The sequence below is a fragment of the Rhamphochromis sp. 'chilingali' genome (genome assembly GCF_963969265.1).
Source record: "Rhamphochromis sp. 'chilingali' genome assembly, chromosome: 6".
NCBI lineage: Eukaryota > Metazoa > Chordata > Actinopteri > Cichliformes > Cichlidae > Rhamphochromis > Rhamphochromis sp. 'chilingali'.
Genome location: NC_137933.1, coordinates 26,372,200 through 26,394,799, shown reverse-complemented (window position 1 = coordinate 26,394,799; position 22,600 = coordinate 26,372,200). Strand labels below are relative to the sequence as shown.

Below are 22,600 nucleotides of genomic sequence, written 5' to 3'. Positions count from 1 at the left end.
CCCCCCCCCAAAAAAGAGCACAGTCGGGTTACTTCTTTCTCACTTTTATTGAAAGAAATTGTCTTTCCTCCAGTTATCTAAAAAAAAAAGGAAAAGGGAAAAAAGGAGCTTGCTTCCACTTTGCAATTCCTCATCAAACATTGCCAAAACTGGGAGGTGTGCCAAAGTCAAAGGCTGAATTAAAAATTTTGTACAGTATAATGGTCAGTCTTTAAAAATAAGAACTGCTGACAAAACAAAAGCCACGAAAACACTCAGGTGCGCAGACTTTCTGTAGGTTTGTGTGTGTACACTGCTCTTCTGTACCAAGATCAGCTGATGTATAATCTGTCAGGTGGACATGTACATTTATCCTATAGGACCAGTGGTTAAAGATTACATTCTTTAGTTTATCGAATCCTCTTCTGTTGGCGTGCGCGGTAGATGTCGTGTATGGGAGGAGCGATCGCTCCTTTATCATCCTCCTCGTCTGAGTCTGCGTTAGGCCTCTTGAGTGACTTGGCAATAGTGTGGTTCTCCATGGATCCGTTGCCCTCCCCTCCTACATCAGGCTGTCTACCAGTGATCAGCTCTACAGCAGCATCAACAGCTACAAAGAGCAGGGGTAAAAAAAGAGAAGCAGGTCAAATGAAAAGTACAACAACCTGTTAACACACAATTAGGCAGTGTAAAACAGCTGCTCTGTCACTACAGCATCCATCACCACAGCTTTTCTTCTAATGTGACTAAAAATAGAAGTTGTATGGATTCATCCTAAATAAAGACTTACTCTCAGGAAGTGTGCATCTCCTGAAAGTTTCCATGAGCTCATCCACTTGAACAAAGGGACCCTGCAGCAACAAACAATCACACACTCTTTTGAATCCAAGCAGCAAGGAGAGGGGAAAAAACTGTTCCTAACATCTTTTATTCATTGCCAGTAAATATGAGCTTGATAAGTGTTAAGCTGCTGCTACTAACAGTGAAGCACGTAGGCGGAGGGAGCAGCTTCATTAGGATGACAGCAGCTGGGGGGACTGGGAAAACTCCACCAGGGACAGGGTGTAAACCTGGAGCTGCAGGGAGAAACACGAGAAGCTACGTCAAAGATGAATCCTTTCATGCTTTATGCAGCAGAGAGAGCAGTGGAAAGATGCATCGTGCTCGTAGGTTTACTGGATTTGAGGACTACGTACGGGCAAGGTGACGTGGCTGGAAGGGGATCATCTGATTTGTGTCTGGTTTGGGATACTCAGGTTTACGGTCAACTTCGTCCTTTAAAGCAGGTACAGAGGGTGCCACCACAGTCTCTGGTAGAAGTGCTGCCAGTTTGGCACGTGACACATCCTACAAAAAAGACACGGATACAAATTAAGTATCAGTTCATGTCAGCAGAAAAGCTGGAATCTGCTTATTTTGCAGGAACAGGATACTGCGACGCCAAATGGGAAAACACACACCTTGTATCCAAGGGCCTTGAGTTCACTGGTGGAGCAGGGATAGAGGTCCATAAACTTGTATCTATCTACGAGTAAGGCCGTTTCTTTTCCCTCGTATTCATCCTTAAAGGCCATGAAACGCCTGCGCTCGACTTTCAGAATACTGGCTAGGTCTCCTATGTTGCTCTCGAAGGCAAGGAACCGGGCCCAGATCTCACTGAAAAAAACAAAACACACATCACAGTTAATAAACATTGATATCGACAGTTATGACATAAACGTACATGTATGCAATTTATTCAATATTTGACATTACCCCGATTTTTCTGGTGATAAGCTTCCTGAGGTGAGGACACGTTCAAACAAAACCCTGGTGTTGTTATCCTCTGAAAGCCAAAAACCCCCCTGATTATTTACAACAACAACAGGAGACATTTTTGCATTACAAAGGAAGAAACTAAGACATCACTATTTCTTTGATATCAAAAGTAACCCACAGAACTTGTTACGTACCATTGAGGTGTGAGAGGTAATCGATGTATGCAAGTATGTACTCTGGAATGTCGCCATACTTCTTCAAACCCAGCTCAAAAATTTTAAAGGCCACTGATTTATCCTTTTAACAAAAAAACAAAAACAACAAAAGCCCTTAGACGTGTATGCGTGAAAAACACACAGTTCATACACTACACATCTGATCACGTGTTCTTACCTTGCTGCAGTAGTATTCCATGAGCGCTGCGGTGACGTACACATGATGACGTGTGCGTGGATCTTCTCTGGCTTTTTTAAAGATGGTGCGACCTGATTTGATGCCCTCGGCTCTCCTGGCAAACTTCATGTACTGGATGTAGACCAGTGTGGGGTCGATGTCTTCAATCGCCAACAACTTGTTATAGATGCTGTGGACCTTTTCGTACTTCATGCGACTCTAAGACAGCAGAAAAGGAAATGTGCCGATAAGCCAGCGTGCCTCTTTCAGTCTGGGTTACAGCGTGTGCAGAGTTCGTAATGGACCCTCACCTCCTCATAGTCAGCAAAAGCAAAGTATAGAAGCATGTTCTTTTTCAGAAGAGTCCCGATGGCACGTTCATAGATGTTAGCTGCCTCATCGCTGAACAGCTTTGAGTTATTCATGTCCTGAGGGGTAGGGGGAGAAATACAGACTTATGGGACTGTTTGAGCTGAAGTTTGGCTTTATTTGAAAAATACTTAAGAGCCTTTAAACAAAAATACACATTAAATTTCACAATGATAAGGTTAATCTCTTACCCCTTTCTCTGCCAAAAGTTTGCTGGACTGCTCCAGGTACTGTGCTGCCTCATACCATATGTCAGGATGGTGGCCCAGGACGAGCAGGCACTGTTCATAGGCAAACATCACTGCACCACAAAAAATAAGAGTTAGTGACTAAAATATTGGCTCTTCACCACCTGAGGTTAAGCACATCTCAAGAATGCACGTGGAGAAAGGCGTCAATCCACGCCCTCTAGTGGCTTCAATCCCACATGTCATGCATTACCCACTGACTACAGTTGAAAACGTACTAAAAAATTACATATCAGCATAACAACTGGAATTACAGTCCTCCCGACACAAACACAGAATAAGATTTACCAACAACAGCTTGGCCACAAGCAGTTACCTCTCTTTGTAATGAGGGTCTGGTCTTCTGTGCGCAGTGGGTTGCTTTTTTCCCACTGAATGTACTTCTTCCACATTTCCACCTGCTGTGCTTCCTGAGGGGAGTTCTGAGGTGGTACTGATGGTGCATTCCTGTCCAGCCCTTTCATCACTGTCTCATACTCCTGAAATATGGAAACAATACAGAAATCTGTATTAGCTTTATAATGAGACTACACAGGACAAAGGACTGCACGTAGGCCTGTACATACTTGGGACACTGTGCAATATCTCACCTTAGCTACTCTCCTGGCATTCATGTAGTCTCTACTTCGATCCTCAATCATCTTTTTGGCCAAATGTACATTGATACCCTGTTTGTGAGACAGACAAGTCAGTCTACCAGTCACTCGGTACTCATGATGAAAAACCAAAAGCTCCATTTAAGAGCAGAAAAAGGTGGACCACCCGCCTCTTCATATTTGCTATAATCTCTCCAGAGCTGTTCAATGTTGATCATCGGGTTCACGCAGCCTCTCTGGTACACCCGCCGTACTGCGGTGATTCGCTGGTTCTCTGCATATGAACCCACAGCCTCACTAATAAAACAAAAATTTCAACATTAAAGAGATGCTAAGAGAGCTGAGTAGCAATAAGGTCATGAAACAAAAATCACTTACACTCCCTTGAGGAAATTGATGTAATCCACCCAGATCTGAAAGAGTAACAGATAGCGGTTATGCAATAGTAGTTTAAAAAACACTCATACCATTAGTACAAATACATTGTTCAGATTTGCATACCTGATATGACATAATTTCCATGCCAATTTTATCCAAGGCAAAGTCATAAGCCTGGGCCATCTTCTCTCTGATGGCAAGAAGAGGAGGTGGAAAATTGTATGGCAGTAAATAAATGCTCAATAAAACAATGCAGCTTGTCATCTTACTTGTAGCTGGGAAGCTTTCCTTTGGTCTCTCGAACATATGAGAGGTAGCATTTCCACAGGTCGATGTGCAACACTTTCATTAGGCATCTCTGAAACAACTACAGGGGCCAGAAGATGTTAGACAACAAAGCAGATGGAAACACACTTTTATATGTCACATACAGTCACAACACTTTCTCCTAACTATCTGACTCTGGATGCAGATCATCTGTTTACAATGTAGCAGGACTGCTACATTTAACGGCATGAAGTTAAACCCAGAATACCAGATTTGTTCATGTTCAAATCTTTGACCTAAAATGTATTTCATGTATATCAATTTATTGTTTTTATTTAATATTTATAAGGGGGATAAATGTTGAAAAGCTTAAAGACATCTAAAGACACACTGCTAGTGTGGAAACCTAGTGAGAAAAATCCCCCAAAGTGTCATCAATTGAGTTCAAAAAAGCAACTAACCCACTTCTAACATTTCAAAGACTTATTATTGATTTATAAAATTAATATTTTCTATTTAATCACCATTTCCAGGTGCTTTTTAATGGGTACTATAATTGTCTGTATGCATATTCCCTTTGAAATCAGAAACAATACTTAACTAGTGTATTTAGGAAGTCATACCACCCTTCCCAGATTTTAAAATTTCACTTTGATTTCACGAGTGAGGCGGACACTTACCTTTTCTACCTTGTCATAGTTTTTAGCCTTGATCTGAAAATAAGAGTGTAAACCAATGTTAATTTTCCAGTACTTTTATGGCTTATCGGAAACATGCATTCATGCAAATGTAACAACCATTCACAAACGCACGCACATACACGACCTCAAAGATCAACAAAGTGAAATTCACACAAGAATGACAAACTACTTTTAGAAAGGGGTTTATTTTCATTGTAGTTGCGCCACATTACCCAGGAAAAATACTGAAATTGGACTTCAGGCTGAGAAATCCAGTATTCAGAGAAAAAAAAAAAGGGCCCTTTTCCACATAGCTCAAAGCCTCAGGTGTGCTCGATCCATTAGTAAAAATTTGCAGCGATGAATTTCTTACGGCCTACTACAAATGAGCTGAAACCATCCTCCGGTACGTAGAGGTAAGGCTGTTATTTCTGTGGCATAAGCACTGTAGAAATGTGTAAGCACATCCATTTTTATCCATAGTGCAATAATAAAAATTTGAAAAATGATTAGGGGGGGGTGGGGGTGGGTGCGCTGAATTAGGCTTATGGTAACAAAAACAATAACTTTGCATGGCTACACTGACAAAGCAAAGGTCACTCCTATAACACACTTAAGGAGGCTTAAATATGTAAAACGTCACAGAGATGTCATGAAATTATTAACAATGTCCTGACACTGCAGCTTAGACAGTTTACAGATTAATGTTAATATTTACAGAAATGTGGACCAAATTCTAAACTAGTTGTTTTTGTGCGACCTATTAAACAAAAATACTAAGACTGCAACGTTCCTATGGCTGTAAGGCCCAATGTAACTGCACTGGTATGTACAAAAGCCATTTTAGACCTACAAGAATAACATTAACATAAAAGATTTCAAGGTCAACTACAATTAATTAACGGTGGAACTCAATTTTCAATTTTTTTCAGTCATTAGGAAATGTCTTAAGGCGCTTAAGAAATAACCTACACTTCCTACTCTTTAAAAAAAAGAACAACAAACCCAGACATAAAGCACCAGTAAACCTTTAATAATAAGAGGAAGAATACAGTGACATGTAAATCTTTGAACAACTCTTCAAAACCTGTTACAGTTACTCCGAAAAATAAATACTGTTAAATACTCTTTAAAAAAATAGGAAAAGTTGCAAAGGTGTGCAGCAACTTTTGCATGCGACAAAACTTTTCTTCGAATGTAAATGTTGCTCAAGAAACAATAAAAATCTAGGGGACACTTATATCACCACATCAGATTTTGATGAAATATTCAAGTTAAAAATCCTTTACCACCAAACACTGTACTTTGTTGATAAAAAAATGAGATCATAAACTCTTTAATGGCCACCTTAATATCTATCGATCGATGTATATAGTAAAGTAAAACTTTAGTTATTTAAGCAAGCTTTGACATAGGAATAGAAATGGCATAAGATTTAATACTAGAATGTCTAAGCTTTCTGAAATGTAGTGTATTTGGTTGGGTTACTTGCTGAAAGGGTTAAGTGTGAGAGAATCACAGGTAGCTTTGTCAACAAAAGCTTTTACTAGAGCTGATGCAAATCCTGTTTTTGTGTAACACTGGAACAGAGAAGTTACATAATGTGCACAAATTACACTGCAGTGATGTTTTGTTTGGATGCATCTGCCTAGGTGGTTGTAGAAAAGCTCCTCCTGATATTTAACATGCCACATCCCTTTTTGCACTAAGTTGCATAATCGCTTCAAGCACAAAATTCTACTTGAGATGACTTGCTGCAACACACCTTTTTGTTAATGATTTAAAGCTTACTATCAGCTTACTTCAACTGAAAAAAATGGAACGATCACAAGAAAAACATGAATATAATTAGACAAACAGCTTAAAGTAGAGAAAGCACTTCAAGGCAGAAGATTAGTAAAGCCACATAATTTCTATTAAAAAAAATTAAACGCAACTTCTCCACTATTTGTTGAAGATAACTACACTGAACTTTCCTTGAGGTGCCCTAGTTTCTGAGAAATGCAATCAAAATAGTCCTAATGTATAAGAGTGCGGATTTTCTAAGTTTCCAATTTTTGAGGTCCACCATCCAACAAATGAATACAGTACTGGCCGCTATCTTTCAACACTGCTGTTATGGTAGCGCAAATCTGCAGTTCATATGTGAATACACAGTAGCTCAACTGCATTTAGTTCCCATAGTCATAAAGGTTATACAGGAGGATCCACTCTGAGAGAAAACAAGACACGAACTTAACAAACGTAGGCACACTTTACCCTGTTGTTTCCTCTCAAAACATTATCCATCATAGCACAGGCTGCTCATACTGTATAACTCAAACAAGTTAATGCACCCTGAAGGAAGCCCAAAGTAAGTTAGCCCCATTAAGCTCTTCTTACAAACTGCGTGTAAAATATTTTAGTAAGGGTACAAAATATAGATAAACCTCAGTCTAACAGTTAAAAACAGCTGGTTAGTCTCACTATAAAGTGCCTATATTAATCAGACATAACTTTGTATTTTGATCAATGTGCTGTCTCAACATAAACCCAACTGAGCCGTGGTCTCTAAAACTAGGTCTTCAAAAGTGGTGAGTTATGAAGAAGACATGCTATGATCTGCACAGAGCAAATGAAGTCTTTAGAAAATGTGCCTAACACACACAAAAGAATTTTGCATCGACTTTAAGTGAAGAACACTATGACGATTTTTGACTACTTAACTCTTTAATTTTTTTTAAGTTGAGATCATCCCCCACATACTTACCACACAGACTTTCTTTCTACATTATCATAAAATAAAAAAAATAATTTAAAAATATACATATATTACTAACACATTCATCAAACTACGATAGTATAAAAAGGCCTTCTGTTGCTGGGGGAAAAAAAACACTGTTTTAGTTATTGACTGTTATTTCAGCTAACAGAAGGCTTAATGCAAGTATGCCGGAATAAAAACTGGGTTTGGGGTTTTGGAATTAACTGTTTGGTGGGGAAAGAGGACTAAACAACGTGGGTTTAAAAAACAAAACAAACTTTAAAAGTATTGTATAAGATCAGATTCAAAAATCAGCTTTATTAGTCGAGCATGCTTATCCATATAACAAATCTGACACTTGCTTAGAGCTCTTCCCTGCCATCTTCTGTTGCTACTAGCTGACCTCTAAAACTACACACACTAAAAGCTTACTTAACTTGAAATGCCATATTTTTTAATGTCAGTACTGTTTACATTTTATTTGCTTTGCATTTTATTGTAAATGTTAATATTATGTAAAATGGGGAAAAAAAAAAAAAAAAAAAATCAGTCTACTGTCATGTCTTCTGCAGGTCCACAGCTTTGTTTAAAGCTGACAGTAGATGGTGTATCTACTATTCGTTTAAAATTTATAATTACTTTCCTGCTTTAAAAAAAATGGATCCTAAGCAAACATCTAAAGTTAGAAACCACATATGTTCAAGTTTGTTTTTTTTTTTAAATAGAGCGACTTTAAATAAAAATATTGTTTACGAGTCAAGCTTCCAGACCAAAAAAAAAAAAAAGGCACCAGTGATGTGTAGATGCAACTGTTTTATTTTAACCCTCTAGCTTGTCTGCAGCAGATTACCAAGCAATAACCCAATAATAACAGTAATAGTAGACAACTCTTTAATAGCTTGCTGTTGATATTTTTAGAGGGCCTAAAAAGTGTGGACTTTAACAGTGATGCTTTACTGATGCAAATTAAGGAAATTGCTACTGGTCGTTTTAGAAGAGACTAGTCTGTTTGGAAAAGCACATCTCTCCCTGTATTTCAGTGTGTGAAGACCAGGGGTGGACACATGGGGGTGATGTAACTTCACACAGGGAAGAAACCCCCTCAACCAGCCAACTACAGCCACTAGAACCTCAAATAAACCCACATTTGGTGCACAGCACAAAAGTAGCAAGTCTCCAGAAGGCAGGAGTGGCCTTTTAACTGGAAACTAAAGTCTGATGATTTGGTGCAAGTTCCTGTGTAACTTTTGGAAAGCACTGGTTTAAAATCAGTTGCAGTCATCTTCTGCAAAGGTGAAGGGCATCAAGGTTATTTTATTTGGTTAGCAAAAATTATTTGTTTGGGGAGGGGGGGAATAAAAAGTCATTCTATCAGTAGCAGCGAAGCCTGTTGATGGCATTGAGGCAATAGGGTCACTTGTCTTCAGGAGGAGTGGGGAGAAAGAAAGGGCCACACAGTTAAAATGTTTTTATACAGTTACCCAAAAGAAATGACACAGGAGGCAATAAATTGACACAACAAGTGAATAAAAGGCTAATGCACTCCAATACTATTAAAATAGTTTTAATACTGTTGCAGACCAAACATGCAACAAATGCACTTTACCCCATTAAAAATATGGCGCAGAAAATGTGTACTTTAAAATCCTGGGAACATAAGAAGAATTTTGTGGAAAAGATACTGTTAGAACTAATTCCCCCTTTGAATTTTTAAAAAGGCACAACTCTTAAGAAGTCAAGCAAGAGCCTGGGAAATATAAAGCGTTCCACATCATTCTTCACACATGTTCAATCCATGTCCTTCAGGTTTAAATCACTTGTTAATCGTGACTGTTGATGGCAATCTTGTAATGAAAACTACAAAATTTAGGACCAATAGTTCCAGCTGAAGTAGGCAGGCTCAGCGATCCAAAATAAGAGTTGCGACTTTATTGGTCATTAAAGTAAGACAGTTTGGTCGTGTGAAAATCACATTGTTGATCATTTGAGGAAAAAACTAAAATCCCAGCCATGCACACTAAATAAAATTTAAAAACAAAAGTCTTAACCTCAGCTTCAATGTATAGCTTCCAGAATCTGCCAGAACTTGGGAACTGTGAGACAAGTCGCTCATATGTCTTCCTTGCTTTGTCTATGGGTTGGTTCTAAAGAAGGAAAATGCATTGACACCTCACACTATTTAACATATCAAAAACCAGTCATGGGAGGAAAAGATTTTATGGCTGCTTTGTATTCTAACAGTTTATAACCCAAGCCCAGCCACCCTTATTCCCCAGTTTCCTTAACCCCAGGAATACAACTCTGTGTCACTAAACCTGTGCTTCTCGAATCAGAATGCTCCATGCGTCAAGGTCATATGGGTTTTCTTCCAACTTCTTCTCTGCCTTCTTCACCTTCTCAGGGATATATTCTGCTGCTGCCTGCAAGACAGCACAAAGGCACAGGGACAACATAGTTATGCCTCTGAATAGTGCTGGGAAAAACTAATCTAAGGGCCCATCTTGAGGCTTAGAACATACATAAGTAGGTTTAGTATTCTATGGTAGTCAATAATAGAATAACTGGCTACAACACTGCAGGTAGAGAAATTTACGAATATTTGGGTGGTAATTCACATTACAAATACAGAACAATGTCCAATTAGCTGGCATGTTAACTCCTTTTACGTGGCGCGACTAAGACTACATTCGATTGATGTGTACTAATAGATTATAAAAGTGTTTAAATTAACTCAATTGGTTTAACAACAAGCGTTAAGTCGCGACTTTACTACAAACGCTTATACTCAATATGGCGAACGACGGGCTAAACTTGCAGCTTTCAGTCGTAACCCAAACATACATATCTGCTACTAGTACTAGCTAAAATCGACGTAGAATAAGTCGAAACATAAGCAAATACTACCGCTTTGTCAACTTGCTAACATTATCCAAAATAACACGGTGTAAATCATGCATTCTTTTCAGCACGGGTTAGCTTGACCCGCTGCGTGTAGCTACCTGTTCGGCCGTTGCCTCCGTCGACATGGCTGGAAGAGTAACCTAGGTTAGAAATGTCTTTATCAATTGTGTGAACACTCAAAGAATAACGCGATGGCACGTTTTTTTTAAAAACACTTCGTAATCGGCATAGCTTCAAAAAACACGATCACATTGCCATCAAGCGACTAGCCGCTCAACGGCTCGCCGATGTCTTAAAATGGCGTGACACTGGTGTTCCGCTCCGCCAATGGCAACAACAATAACAGTTCCGGCACGAGTCCTTCAAAATAAAGCGCCGATCTCTACGAAAGCGAGTTTGACAGCGTGCCCTTTGCCCCGCTCCTCTGAGTGCAGTTTATCTAAAGTTAAATTGTATGTTCTGTACACTACATTGTGTAAGAAAAATGATTTACACGATTAAAACTATAGTCTATTTGCATTTTTTCAAGTTTATTATTTTTTAAAATAAATAAATAAAATACCATGAAATTCTAAATGTGCCTTGTAAATTATGTTTTACTGTGATGTGCATCTGCTAATGTGCACTCAGGTGATTCCTATGCGACTGCAAACCGTGTTACAATTTTGACCTATAGGCGGCCTCTAGTAGTCTAGTAGTCAGTCAGTTTACAAATACTAACTTGTACCTCGACCCCTAGGCTTATTAATCCTTTTTGTGTAGATAAAAATACATACATAAATTAAAGCAAATCCGCTGTTTACTGAAATTGCAGAAGATATGGCAATCAGTAAAACAAAGCTTGTTTTGTGCTGCAGACTGCTGGCCACCTCACTGGCCAATAGGGGGAGACAAACGATAACCATCGAGAGCGCGCACTTTCATATAACCGTCTGGCAAAATCCAAGCAGACCAAAGCAAAAGACCACAGAGCCAGATCACGAGTAGACTGCTACCTTTTTTTTCTTCTTCTTTCGTCCATACAAACTATTTCAGCAACAGCAACGCCGTGTTCGGTCTTCAGTGCTAAAGGAATTGATATACGGGGCCTTCTGCACATGTGGGTTCTTCTGATTACCCCCATTATCATCCCAGCTGTCCTCACCCAAGATAAACCAAGTTAGACAAGAGGTGTTCACACCTGTTTTCCAGCTGACCGGGCAGGCTCTGTGATTTGTTGTGTGTGACTCGGGTGAGGACAGATGAGGACTGACAAAGACAAATGCCTTTTGGTGGATTACATTATAGCTGGTCGACTCAGACACAAGGGGCTTATGGGCAGCTTTTTGCCAGCTGGGTGCCTCCTGCCTGTCTGAGTAGTAGATTTCAGCTTGTATTTCCTTTGAAGGCTAGTCAGCATGTTTTTGGCATCACTAGTCCTACCTTTCATCATATTGATCTAGATTTCATATCTCTTCCAGGATCAGAATTAGAAAAAAAAACTGTTATTGCTGGTCTTTTCACAGCAGATCAGGCGAGCAGTACAAATTAAGATAAAAGGGAAAAAAAAGTCAGGAGTGGAATGAAGATGTGCTTGGACAATCGGTTAAGCACCTTCTATCTGGGGCATTAGGGGTTGTGTCAATGTGAAGCCTAGAGTAAGTACTAGCTAGCTTATTTTTAGAACACATGATAGAAGGGTGGCTAAAAAGAGGATGCTGCTGCCTTTGGATTGTACATTTTCATATTCTATTTTTATTATTTTCTTCTAACTTTACTAGGCTATAGTAAGTATGCTGCTGACACTTTACTAGAGGAACAAATCATGAAGCAATCACATTAACAATTCAAACTTTATTGTTATTATTCTGAATATATGTAACCAAAAGTTGGAAATTGTATTTCACATTGTCATTTATTGATGTTAGCTATATATCCATCTCATCCTGGCAAAACCCGAAGGGGGACTATAGTATTGCATTAACACTTTGCCTGTGCTTTATTATACTTCAAATGTAAGCTACATCTCTGTGTTCATTCTTTTGTTCCTCTCATCCTTCTCACCCCCTTTGTCTTTATCATGTATGTTGTCAGTAATTTTCAGTATACCTTATTTCTTTTTATGAAAAAAAAAGCTCCCCATTGTAGTGTACTGTTTTCTGTCTAACCGACTTCCCAGAAACGAACCAGTGAATCCCCCATCTTTGCACCTGCTCTGTAATCGTTTAATCTGGACTGGCCAATGCCGTCAGTTCGCAAACATTCGCATCCAGTTCCTAGAGAAAAGAGACATGTTAGAGGCTGGCAGGCCCGCGGAGCGGTGCGTCTAGACAGGGTAACGGACACCCTTTACAGAGATGGGCAACGCTGCCCAAAGAAGACGGAGACGCGCTTGAATTGTGTAGCTACGACGTGGGTTCGGTGTGGTGTTTCTGGAAGCTCATATGCAAGAGTTATTTAGTGTTTAAAATGTGGGAGATGGTGGCGTTACCGAGAGCGAGCTCTCCCTTCCTGTCGTCTAGGACAAGATGGCAGCAATGCAGGCGAACTGTACATGGTATGGATTTATAAGTCCATAACATGTTCAGAGAAGCCCTGGATTATACTTATAGTGACTCTATGTGAAGGTAAGCAGCGGGGTGGTGGGAAGGCTATTTTTCTGTGGTGTTTATTTAGCCTAACCTTTGAAATGGTAGTCTAAATGTGACGCAATACTAAGTGACAACTTAGCTACAAACTTAGCTAGCGAGCTTTTGCCTTTATAACCCAATATGTAAGCGTACCTTTCGTGCGCAGGTAGTTCCCCCAGCACTTTGGATATTTGATTGGTTAAACCTGAATTAATTTTCTCTTTTAGTCAAACTGCAGTGTTATTATGTGCAAATTATTGGCGTGAGTGCCAACACTGACGCGTTTGCTGTTTTCAGTGTTGTCACGGCGACCAGTTGATTTCTTTTAACTCAAGGTCGACTCGTTTAGCTTTGGAAACTGCAATCGTTTGTTCTGTTAACTAACTCTAACTGGACGATAAGGATCGTGTGACTTAAGTAGTGAGTGCTGTGTTAGTTAAGGTTACATTGGGTTTCGCCTGTGAGTCAGCTAACATATGCTAGTCAAAGATTGTCCAATAATGTTAATACTTTATCATAATCAGGCATGGCAAAAATAAGCAGACTTTATGTACAACCCAGTCATACTTTTTGGTTTAAATTTGTACCAGATGTATGGCAGTGCCACGTGTTGTTAAATTGTAGTTAACTGGAAGTCTAATTGTGATGAAGCATTTGAAGTGTCTCTGTCATTTTCAGACGTTTATGTTTTTCGGTAATGATGATCTAGAAAAAAACCCTTTCAAGATAGAATACTAACAACAGCTAATTGAAGTGCACCCAGACTTGCGTTTTCCTGGACCAAAAATATGAAGCTGTTTTTGTCAGCAGGCATAAACACGTTGGAAGAAAAAAGGTTTAAGAACCCAAAGTATCAAGTTAATCATACAGTATATCTGTAATGATCTGCTTGGTGTTTTGCCGCATTGACTGTGGTGGTTTTGTGTTAAATATAAAGATTAGGACGTATAAGTGAGTTCCTTTGTGTGATCCAGCAAAATTAAAGTGTGCTGTGTAATTGTAGGCAAGATTATTTGAACAGCCAGCTATTTATGTGGCGGCAGCCATAGTGAGGTTCCTTCTCCTTTTAAAACTCAGAGAAATTTTTTTTTTAAATGAAAAAATTAAAAAAACAAAAAAACCCCCCCAAAAAAACAACAGAGAAATTCAATACCCAGACTGTGGCTTGTAAAGCTAATGTACTTTCCCTGCCTTACAGTTTCTTTTTCTTTTTACATTGCCAGTAACACTTGTCTGATGTAAATAGCATCAAGTGACTATCCAGTAATGTGTTGCTCATTTGGTTATGAGTAACTTAGATAAACTAGTCTTTAAGTTTCACAGCCTATTATAATACCTTGGTGACGTTACCACCAGTGAGCACTTGTGAGACTCAGAGTAAACTTCAGCACTGCACTGCTATTTTTTTGTGAATTTTTTTCTCCCCTCGATACTCTTGTCTGCTGATTATGTCTGTGTTCTTCACTTTATCAGTAGCATAGAAAGGCCACTAATGCATGGCTGTGGGTGGCAATGATGGCAGTAATGACAGATGAAAGTCAGGCCAGTAAATAACATAACTAGTGGTTTACCTTACAGTAATTGGTATTAGTGAGCAATTTTGGTTGGTGAGTGAGGGAATAATGACTGCACATATCTACTAAACCTGGGGCAACTGGTTATCTGTTTTGCACTGTGGCAAGCTTAAAGACCGGTTCTTGGGTGATGTTATCTTGAGGTGTGGGTACAGACATGAGGTAGTAAACGGTTACGCAGAGAGGTGTGGTGAGGGAAACATCAGTCTTCACTCTATCTTAACTGAAGTAATTGCTTTATTGTCTCTTGCCAATATCATGCACATACAGACAGCATCTTAAATGGCCCCCAATCCATTTCCTGCCCACTTTAAATACTCTAAAGACCACGCCTTCTCAATTCAGACTGGCCTATAAAAGAGCTGCAATTGGCCTCCTCTTTACTGGGAAAACAAGATGGCCACCACAGAGGTAACCTGCAGAACACTTTGTTACATTAGTGCTTCCTAGCATAAACAAAACGGAGTGATTGAGTGTGTACGTAAGAGACCACCATGACATGAAGAAGCTGTGATGTAGACTGAATTGCAGAAGTGTTGGGTGGTAACTGTGTGTTATCTCAAAAGTAAACATCTATTACAGCTCACAGGGGATAATTACCAGTGATCTGGTCAAAACCTTTATTTTATTTACATTTCAGTTGCTTTTGTTCAGAAAGTGGAGAGGTAAAATAACTCTCTTCTAGTCTATAATGGCTTAATGAGTGTAAGACCTTGTGGGTGGCTATGATAAACGATTACCTGATAGAAGTAAATTCTTATTTTTGTCAGTAGTATTTTCTTGTGTAACTTAGTTCACAAGATGCAATAAGGCAGTGGGTAATTTTTAAGAGAATGAATGAAGTGAATGGAAAAAATGGGGGATTGCTCTGTAATTGACACCATAATGAATCTCTTCATTGTAATAGTTAACTATACTGCGCATTGCCTACTAACTGGAGCTATTTCAACAAGAAGACTGCTAAATGATAGTCATAAGTTCACAGTTGAGAAATCATGAGGTCACATGCTTTAGGAAATGGAGAGGCTTTTTATCTAATGAGCATACAAGATCAAGTTCACGAGACACAGCACCACACTGTGCTGTGAGGCTGTAGGCCTGCAATATAAAACAGCAATGACTGTTTAATTCTCAAGCTTATATGGCAAAAGCAGAAAGTTGGGTTGGTTCAAAGTAGGTGTTTTTATTTCCACAATGACCATCTGTATTTACCTTCATCATCTGATGAGAACATGTCTGTTTTTGTTTCATGCATAAACATTCATATTCTGGGTCCTGTTTGGTAAAAAGTAGCCATAACGAGTTTGTTCTTTAAAGTTGGTCTTAAGAATGAGAAATACTTTATTTATCTAATATTTGGGAAATTATTTTGTTACAACTGCCGGTAGCACATCTGACAAGAAATGCAACTACTTGAAAAAATTTTTTAAGCAACACTGTTGTTTAAACTTCGGTAGATCAAGATGGAGAAAAAAGACACAAGGGATTAAATGTTACCACTTTCTGCCAATTCATAATAAGTATAATTATTATCTGTTATTAGTCATCAGACTTGAATCGTGTGTTTTGAAGAGGACTGGTGTTTATGCTTGGTGTTACACTGTTCCCCACTAGAATAAAAAGTTTATATGGTTCAGTTTTGTTTAAAAACTGTAGCTGATTTAGTCAAATATTTATATATAAAAGGACTTCTGTTTTACAGATTTTTTTTTTTTTCTTTGTTTGTTTGTTTTTGATTTTGGTACAGTAAGCAGAGCTTCCTAACAGAATGTTGGAATGATGTTTTGATATGCTATATGACAAACAGCCACACTAGAGGTCGGCGATATAGTCGTAAAATTATATTGCAATTTTTAAGAAAATTTGTGATATTTGTGACAATATAGGGAACAAAATTACTGAACTTTTTTTTATTAGAAATTTTAAGTAAGCGCATAAAAAGACTGCTTAACACTTATAACAATTATATAACAATATAAAGTAATTAAAATAAATATCCTTTTAACTTGCCAGGAGCCTGTACTTAATAATAATAATAATAATAATAATGATAATAATAATGATAATAAAACTAAAAAATATTTGCTATTTTAGATTGTGGGTCAAGCTTAAAGCTACTTAAAGCTCTATTTTTTTTTCCACTGTGTAATTGCATCAGTAATTGCCAGCCACTGCTTGGTCTCTCTGTTGTATTGAGTGCTGTTATATTTGTTTATATTTGGGTCGCACATCATCAGCTGCTAGCATCTCCTCTGTCATAGCCTGGTTGTACTTGTTGGTGTGTTTTTGTCTAAAGTGGTGAAATGCGTTCATCGTGTCTTATCCAAACTTGTCTCATTGTTGTGTGCCCTAGGGAACGCAAATCCATGGCATTGCTATTAGGGTTGCAACGATTAGTCGACTAGTCACGATTACCTCAACTATTAAAATCGTCGACGACTAATATAGTCGACGTGTCGTTTGAAGCTTTGTGAGATCCCAAAAGACGCAGGAATAAGTAGTAGGATTTTAGAGTGTAATAATGGACTGAAACAGAAGATGGCAGCACTGCATGTGCAAGGATGCCAGCTGCCGTTAAACCTCGAAGAAGAAGCAGTGTCCGGTGTCGTAGCTGTGTCCAAATTCAGGAATCGGATCCTCCTGTGCCCGCATTTGTAGGCGCCACAATGAAGACTGTCCAAATTCGAAGACTCAGACAAATGCGGCCTTCATTTCCCTAGATTTGAAGGATGGGTCGGGTGTATACTTCATGGCCCAACCTATCCCAGAATTCATAGCGCGGCCCTGCTCAATTTCCAGCAATGGCGGCAGCTAGTTAGTTTTAATATTACTCTTATTATTCTTTCTGGGTCACAAAATAAATGTTTAACATATTTTCAGGCGAGAATGTAGCTGTGCAACCCTCAAATATCTGCTCAGTTTATCAAGACACCACATATTTTCGGAGCGCTTACCCACCAGCTCGATAGCTAGCCGGGGTTCAAGGCTCACTAGAGCCCATGAGAACACCGGACTCCCAGCAAATCGTTTTCAAACCCACCGCCGTCTTTCGCTACTCAGGTTAAACATGATATATAAGTCACTTAGATAACTTAAAAATATTATTGTTTGGCTTTTTTCAGTATTTTATTTGTTCCTGAGTAAATCGGTTTGGCTGAGATTAAAGTTATAGTTTTTACACAGCTGAATAAACGTCAAGCAGACAACTGATTATCAGAAGTGTGAGATGCTCGAGAATATACTGCGATGTCCTGTTATATTTTAGATAGCAAGAAGCAGATGGCCGAGTTTATTAAACTCCACCGAAACAACCTGCAAATTTCATTAAAATTTAATAAACTATCATCTTGTCTTTATTTTTAGTTAGCACATACCTTAAACACTTAAAGCTGTAAGCTAATGATAGTTATATAAGAGCAGATGCATGCTGGTGCAATAAGCTGTACGTTTTACGTCCAATGGATGCATGATCTGATTAGTCGACTAATTGCAAAAATAGTCGGTGACTAGTCAACTATCAAAATAATCGTTTGTGGCAGCCCTAATTGCTATAGCAACGATATCGCAATACAACATTTTTAAAGCACAGAAGAATTTATGCTGTTATTGTTGCTAATGGTGTGTGAACTGCCACAAATAGCGTGTATAGTTCCCAATTCTCTTCCTGCAGCACTTTTATGTTTACATGATTGTTGAGGTGTCCTAAGCTGCATCGTTATTAAAAAAAAAAGTCATTAGTGTCACTCGATGTTAAGCTGTACCATTTCTGTTCTTATCTGATTATAAAGAATAAAAATAATACTCAGGAGAGGAAATGATAGCTGTGGAAAAAAATATTGATGAACATCATGTTGGATGGCATTCATAGTAAAACAAATGTTTAAATTTACGTTTAAGTGAACACAGGGTTTTTGAAAGAAGATTAGTGCTTGTATATAGCCTTCATATTCAAAATCTGAAATTTAAAAAAAATTGTCATGTTGTTATCTTCTGCAAAACACTGACGGTCTTAATCTGTCATCTCACCTATTATGACTTCAGTCAGTACCATTTGTTCCTTTTGGCCAGCTGTCTAGTGTTTATTTTCTTTTCCATTTAATTTTGAGTAGCTCGGGGTCAAAAGTTTAAATGTGAGCAATTACTTAGCAGCTCATGCTTGCTGAAAAGGTTCTGCAGCTTTGAAGGATGTAATGTAATGCCACAGGAGGAGCGTCACAGCTGACCAGGGGAGTATCTGGATTCAGATGGTAATAATAGCAGCAGCTGCCATTTCTTGCCTTAGATCATTAGCCTTGACAACTAAGGCTGTCTGCTTTTACAGCCTTGTGGTATGCTCCTCCAACTTACTTTATATAGTGATTGTAATTTTGTAGGCATCCAAATTAAATCAATCTTAGTTTCCTTTGAAATCGAGTTCTAGATTGAAATTACTGGAAGCTCACATCCAAATCCAGACATCCTAATTGTTCAGTTGGGCTCCAAGTGCTGTCTCCTGTCTTGGGACTCCCATCAATTAATGTCTCAAATCACAATGCACAAAGCTGAAACTGAAAGTATAAGTATTTCATATGAGGGTCAGGAAGAATATTGTGATCATGCTGGCTAAACAGTGTAAAACTTGACTGAATAATGGTCTCAGAAATGTCAGTGGTGTTTTGTTTTTGTTTTTTGCTGTGAATCGCTACATTGTATGTTTAGTGGTTGCATGTGGTTACATTTGGAATACTTGCATAGTTGTTAAACAAACAGTGGAAACACGGAGGTCATCCTTTTGTAATGTTGTCCACTTCTGTACAGGATTCATAAAAATGGAGCTCAAAGATGGGTTCGATAAGAGTAAGAATTGATCTACCAATGCATTTTTCATTGTGTTGGGAAGTATTTGGTTACACAGGTGACTAATAGGAAGTGTTCATAAATTGACATTAGTCTTGAGTTTGAACTTCAAGTATCTTGCAGTTAGTTTGGGTGTGTCACTTGTGCTTTTGACCCCCTGGAAACTTGAGCCCTGTGTGCAGAAACAACTCTGAAACAGTAATTGTAAATAAACTAACCTGCGTATCTGGGACAGATCAGTATATGTGTAAAAGCAAATAAAATATAGACCTAGTGTGGTTGATGAATAGAGAAAAAATAATATAGTATTTTTGCAAGTGCTAAAGTAAGTCTTGGAGGTCTCACCTGGGATACTTTAAATCGCGTTAACAACATTAAGCCCCCGATTACGTTACAGCGACACGACTAAGACTGTCCAAATTCAAAGACGCCAACAAATGTGGCCGAGAAATGCGGCCTTCATTTCCCCAGATTTGAAGGATGGGTCGGGTGTATACTTTGTGGCCCAACCTATCCCAGAATTCATAGCACGGCCCTGCTATGAATGTTGTTGTTTCCAACAATGGCGGCAGCTAGTTAGTTTTAATATTACTCTTATTATTCTTTCTGGGTCACAAAATAAACGTTTACAATATTTTCAGGCGAGAATGTAGCTGTGTAAACTTCAAATATCTGCTCAGTTTATCAAGACACCACATATTTTCAAAAGCGCTCTGACGTTTTCGGAGGCGTCTGTTACCCACCAGCTCTATAGCTAGCCGGGGTTCAAGGCTCACTAGAGCCCATGAGAACACCAGACTCCCAGCAAATCGTTTTCAAACCCACCGCCGTCTATCGCTACTCGGGTTAAACATGATATATAAGTCACTTAGATAACTTAAAAATATTATTGTTTGGCTTTTTTCAGTATTTTATTTGTTCCTGAGTAAATCGGTTTGGCTGAGATTAAAGTTATAGTTTTTACACAGCTGAATAAACGTCAAGCAGACAACTGATTATCAGAAGTGTGAGATGCTTGAGAATTTACTCCAGTGTCCTGTTATATTTTAGATAGCAAGGAGTAGATGGCTGAGTTTTTTAAACTCCACCGAAACATTCTGCAAATTTCATTAAAATTTAATAAACTATCATCTTGTCTTTATTTTTAGTTAGCACTAAAAATTAGGGCTGCTCAATTAATCGAATTTTAATCACGATTACGATCTGGGCTTTCAACGATCATTAAAAATGACTGAGCCGATTATTAGCCCCTCCCTCATGCTTTATTCTCACGCTGCTCCGTGTGGCAAATCGAGCGCACCTCTCTGCATTTCGAACACGGGTCACAACAATTAAGAGGACCCGAGGGAAGCTCGGAAAGCTAAGCAGAAGTTATTTGGAGAGGAGAGGTTAAAAAAAAACAAAAAAAAAAAAACTTCAGTGGTGTGGAAACATTATGGGTTCGCGGAGTCAGACGTGGATCAAGTAGACACAGTGTGTAAACTTTGCTACGGTGTCGTAGCTGCACCACAGAGCAACACTGCAAAGTTCACTAAACATAGATGTTTACATTTTTCATTTATTTTTTTATATTGCAAACATTTGCACTGTTATCAGTATTTGCACACTAATTTATATTATTTTTTAAAGTCATTATTCAATACATTGTTATTGTTAACCCTTCAAGCCGGTCAGAGCGGTTTTGCTAACTATTTTTAAATCCCTGTAGAACCGGAACCGCGTAAGCTAGCGCAATAATTTTTTTTGCATATGAAACCAGAGGAGTTGTACTTACATCTTATGCCATCGGCTTGTCCTCTGTCACGGTTTCCTTCCACATAAAGCTTTGCAAAAATTGCATAAAAAGCGCTTGCAGGAACAAAAACATAATATTCCAGAAACACGCTTTGCCGATCCGATCAGCTGTTCCTAACACTTCCCACATTGAAACAGACGTCAGCGCGAACTATCGCATGTCCGCCATTTCCTGCCCGAAACCGGAAGTGACGCCTTAAAGTATAGGCCTTAAAAGCCTATACTGGTGTTTTTATAAGTCATATTTGACTTTTCTGAATAGTTGCTGGGATGCTTAGAACTCGAATTGCACTGCTGGAAATAGTTTATTTTGATGCACATGCTGTTTTCTTTGCAAATTTGCATCATAGGATTGTTTTTTTGTTTTTCCCGCAGTATATAAAAATTGCTTTATCTCCAAAATAAAACTATGAAGACACTCAAAATAAATTTCCTGTTGTTATTTTTTGCAACTTTTTTGTATTTAAAGTTTTGAGGGATAAACCTCTTAAATTTTTCCAAGTAGAAATATATGTAAAAACAAAACAAACGATTTTCAATTTTTTTGTAGTTTATTGCACTTTTTTGCAATTAATGTAGTTACTATTGACTTAATGCATACATATTATTAAAATAAAATAAATATTAAAATATGGGCTATAACAGTTGTATTGATGTATAGCAACTTGAAATGCTCCCACAAATGACACTACAACAAAAAAATAATAATATGAGCTCTGGTGGACTTGGTTCTATGGTAGATCTTAAAGGGTTAAATAAATATCGTCAAATAATCGAGATCTCAATTTCAGTGAAAATAATCGTGATTATCATTTTTGCCATAATCGAGCAGCCCTACCTTAAACACTTAAAGCTGTAAGCTAATGATAGTTATATAAGAGCAGATGCATGCTGGTGCAATAAGCTGTACGTTTTACGTCCAATGGATGCATGATCTGATTAGTCGACTAATCGCAAAAATAATCGGTGACTAGTCGACTATCAAAATAATTGTTAACAACATTAAACAATGATTATATAATTACAGTTTCTTAACTTTAACCTACCCAAGTCTAATGAACACCATTACAAGTTCATTTTGGTTTGAAGTCTAAAAGTAGAGTCCTTATGTCACTTCTTTTACAGTGGATCTCAGGACACTTGCTTTTTGGACTCTTATTGTTGTTATCTTTTTCTTTCTTTTTTTCTATTGAGCCCTATTTGGGATAAATGTGATAAAGTGCTTCTTACTAAAAAGACGGTAAATGGTCCCACCAAATAGAAACGCAAGTTGTGATTGTGCAGAGAGCTGCCAACAGAATAGGTTGACCTTATCGCGTTGCTCAGAATAGAGTCAGAGGGATGGCGCACAGTGCTAGTGTTATCACAACAACACAAGTAGGCTTTCCATCAGGGATATTTATTTAAGGAGATATTACAGAGGGACCAAACAGCCCATACCTGTCTAAGCTGTGTACACTTCTTGTTTTTTGATT

General features: G+C 38.3%; 2 protein-coding genes across 3 annotated transcripts in view; one reads left to right on the top strand and one right to left on the bottom strand.

Annotated features, from left to right (window-relative positions):
* Positions 1-32: 32 nt before the first annotated feature.
* cstf3 (cleavage stimulation factor, 3' pre-RNA, subunit 3) lies at positions 33-10,636 on the bottom strand. Its single transcript, XM_080884785.1, has 20 exons — positions 10,411-10,636; positions 9,727-9,831; positions 9,460-9,555; positions 4,669-4,701; positions 3,991-4,088; positions 3,845-3,911; positions 3,722-3,756; positions 3,514-3,640; positions 3,338-3,415; positions 3,064-3,226; positions 2,691-2,800; positions 2,442-2,558; positions 2,131-2,349; positions 1,932-2,034; positions 1,735-1,804; positions 1,440-1,635; positions 1,176-1,326; positions 961-1,055; positions 770-830; positions 33-589 (listed from the first exon to the last, which is right to left on the bottom strand). The coding sequence occupies exons 1-20, from the start codon at positions 10,435-10,437 to the stop codon at positions 390-392; spliced, it is 2,151 nt and encodes a 716-aa protein (XP_080740911.1). The 5' UTR covers positions 10,438-10,636; the 3' UTR covers positions 33-389.
* Positions 10,637-12,568: 1,932 nt separating this feature from the next.
* The window catches only part of hipk3b (homeodomain interacting protein kinase 3b), a 48,882-nt gene continuing 38,850 nt past the window's right edge, over positions 12,569-22,600 (top strand). For both annotated transcript variants that reach the window (XM_080884823.1, XM_080884822.1), the window contains exon 1: positions 12,569-12,918. In XM_080884823.1, the coding sequence (XP_080740949.1) occupies positions 12,846-12,918 (73 nt within the window). In that variant the 5' untranslated portion in view covers positions 12,569-12,845. The remainder of the gene's footprint in view (positions 12,919-22,600) is intronic.

Coding starts and splice junctions, on each gene's coding strand:
- cstf3 (XM_080884785.1), bottom strand. CDS start 10,437: ATGTCGACGGAGGCAACGGCCGAACAG. Junction 1,805..1,931: donor TTACCTCTCACACCTCAATG/GTACGTAACAAG, acceptor TTTGGCTTTCAG/AGGATAACAACACCAGGGTT. Junction 831..960: donor CTCCGCCTACGTGCTTCACT/GTTAGTAGCAGC, acceptor TTGTTGCTGCAG/GGTCCCTTTGTTCAAGTGGA.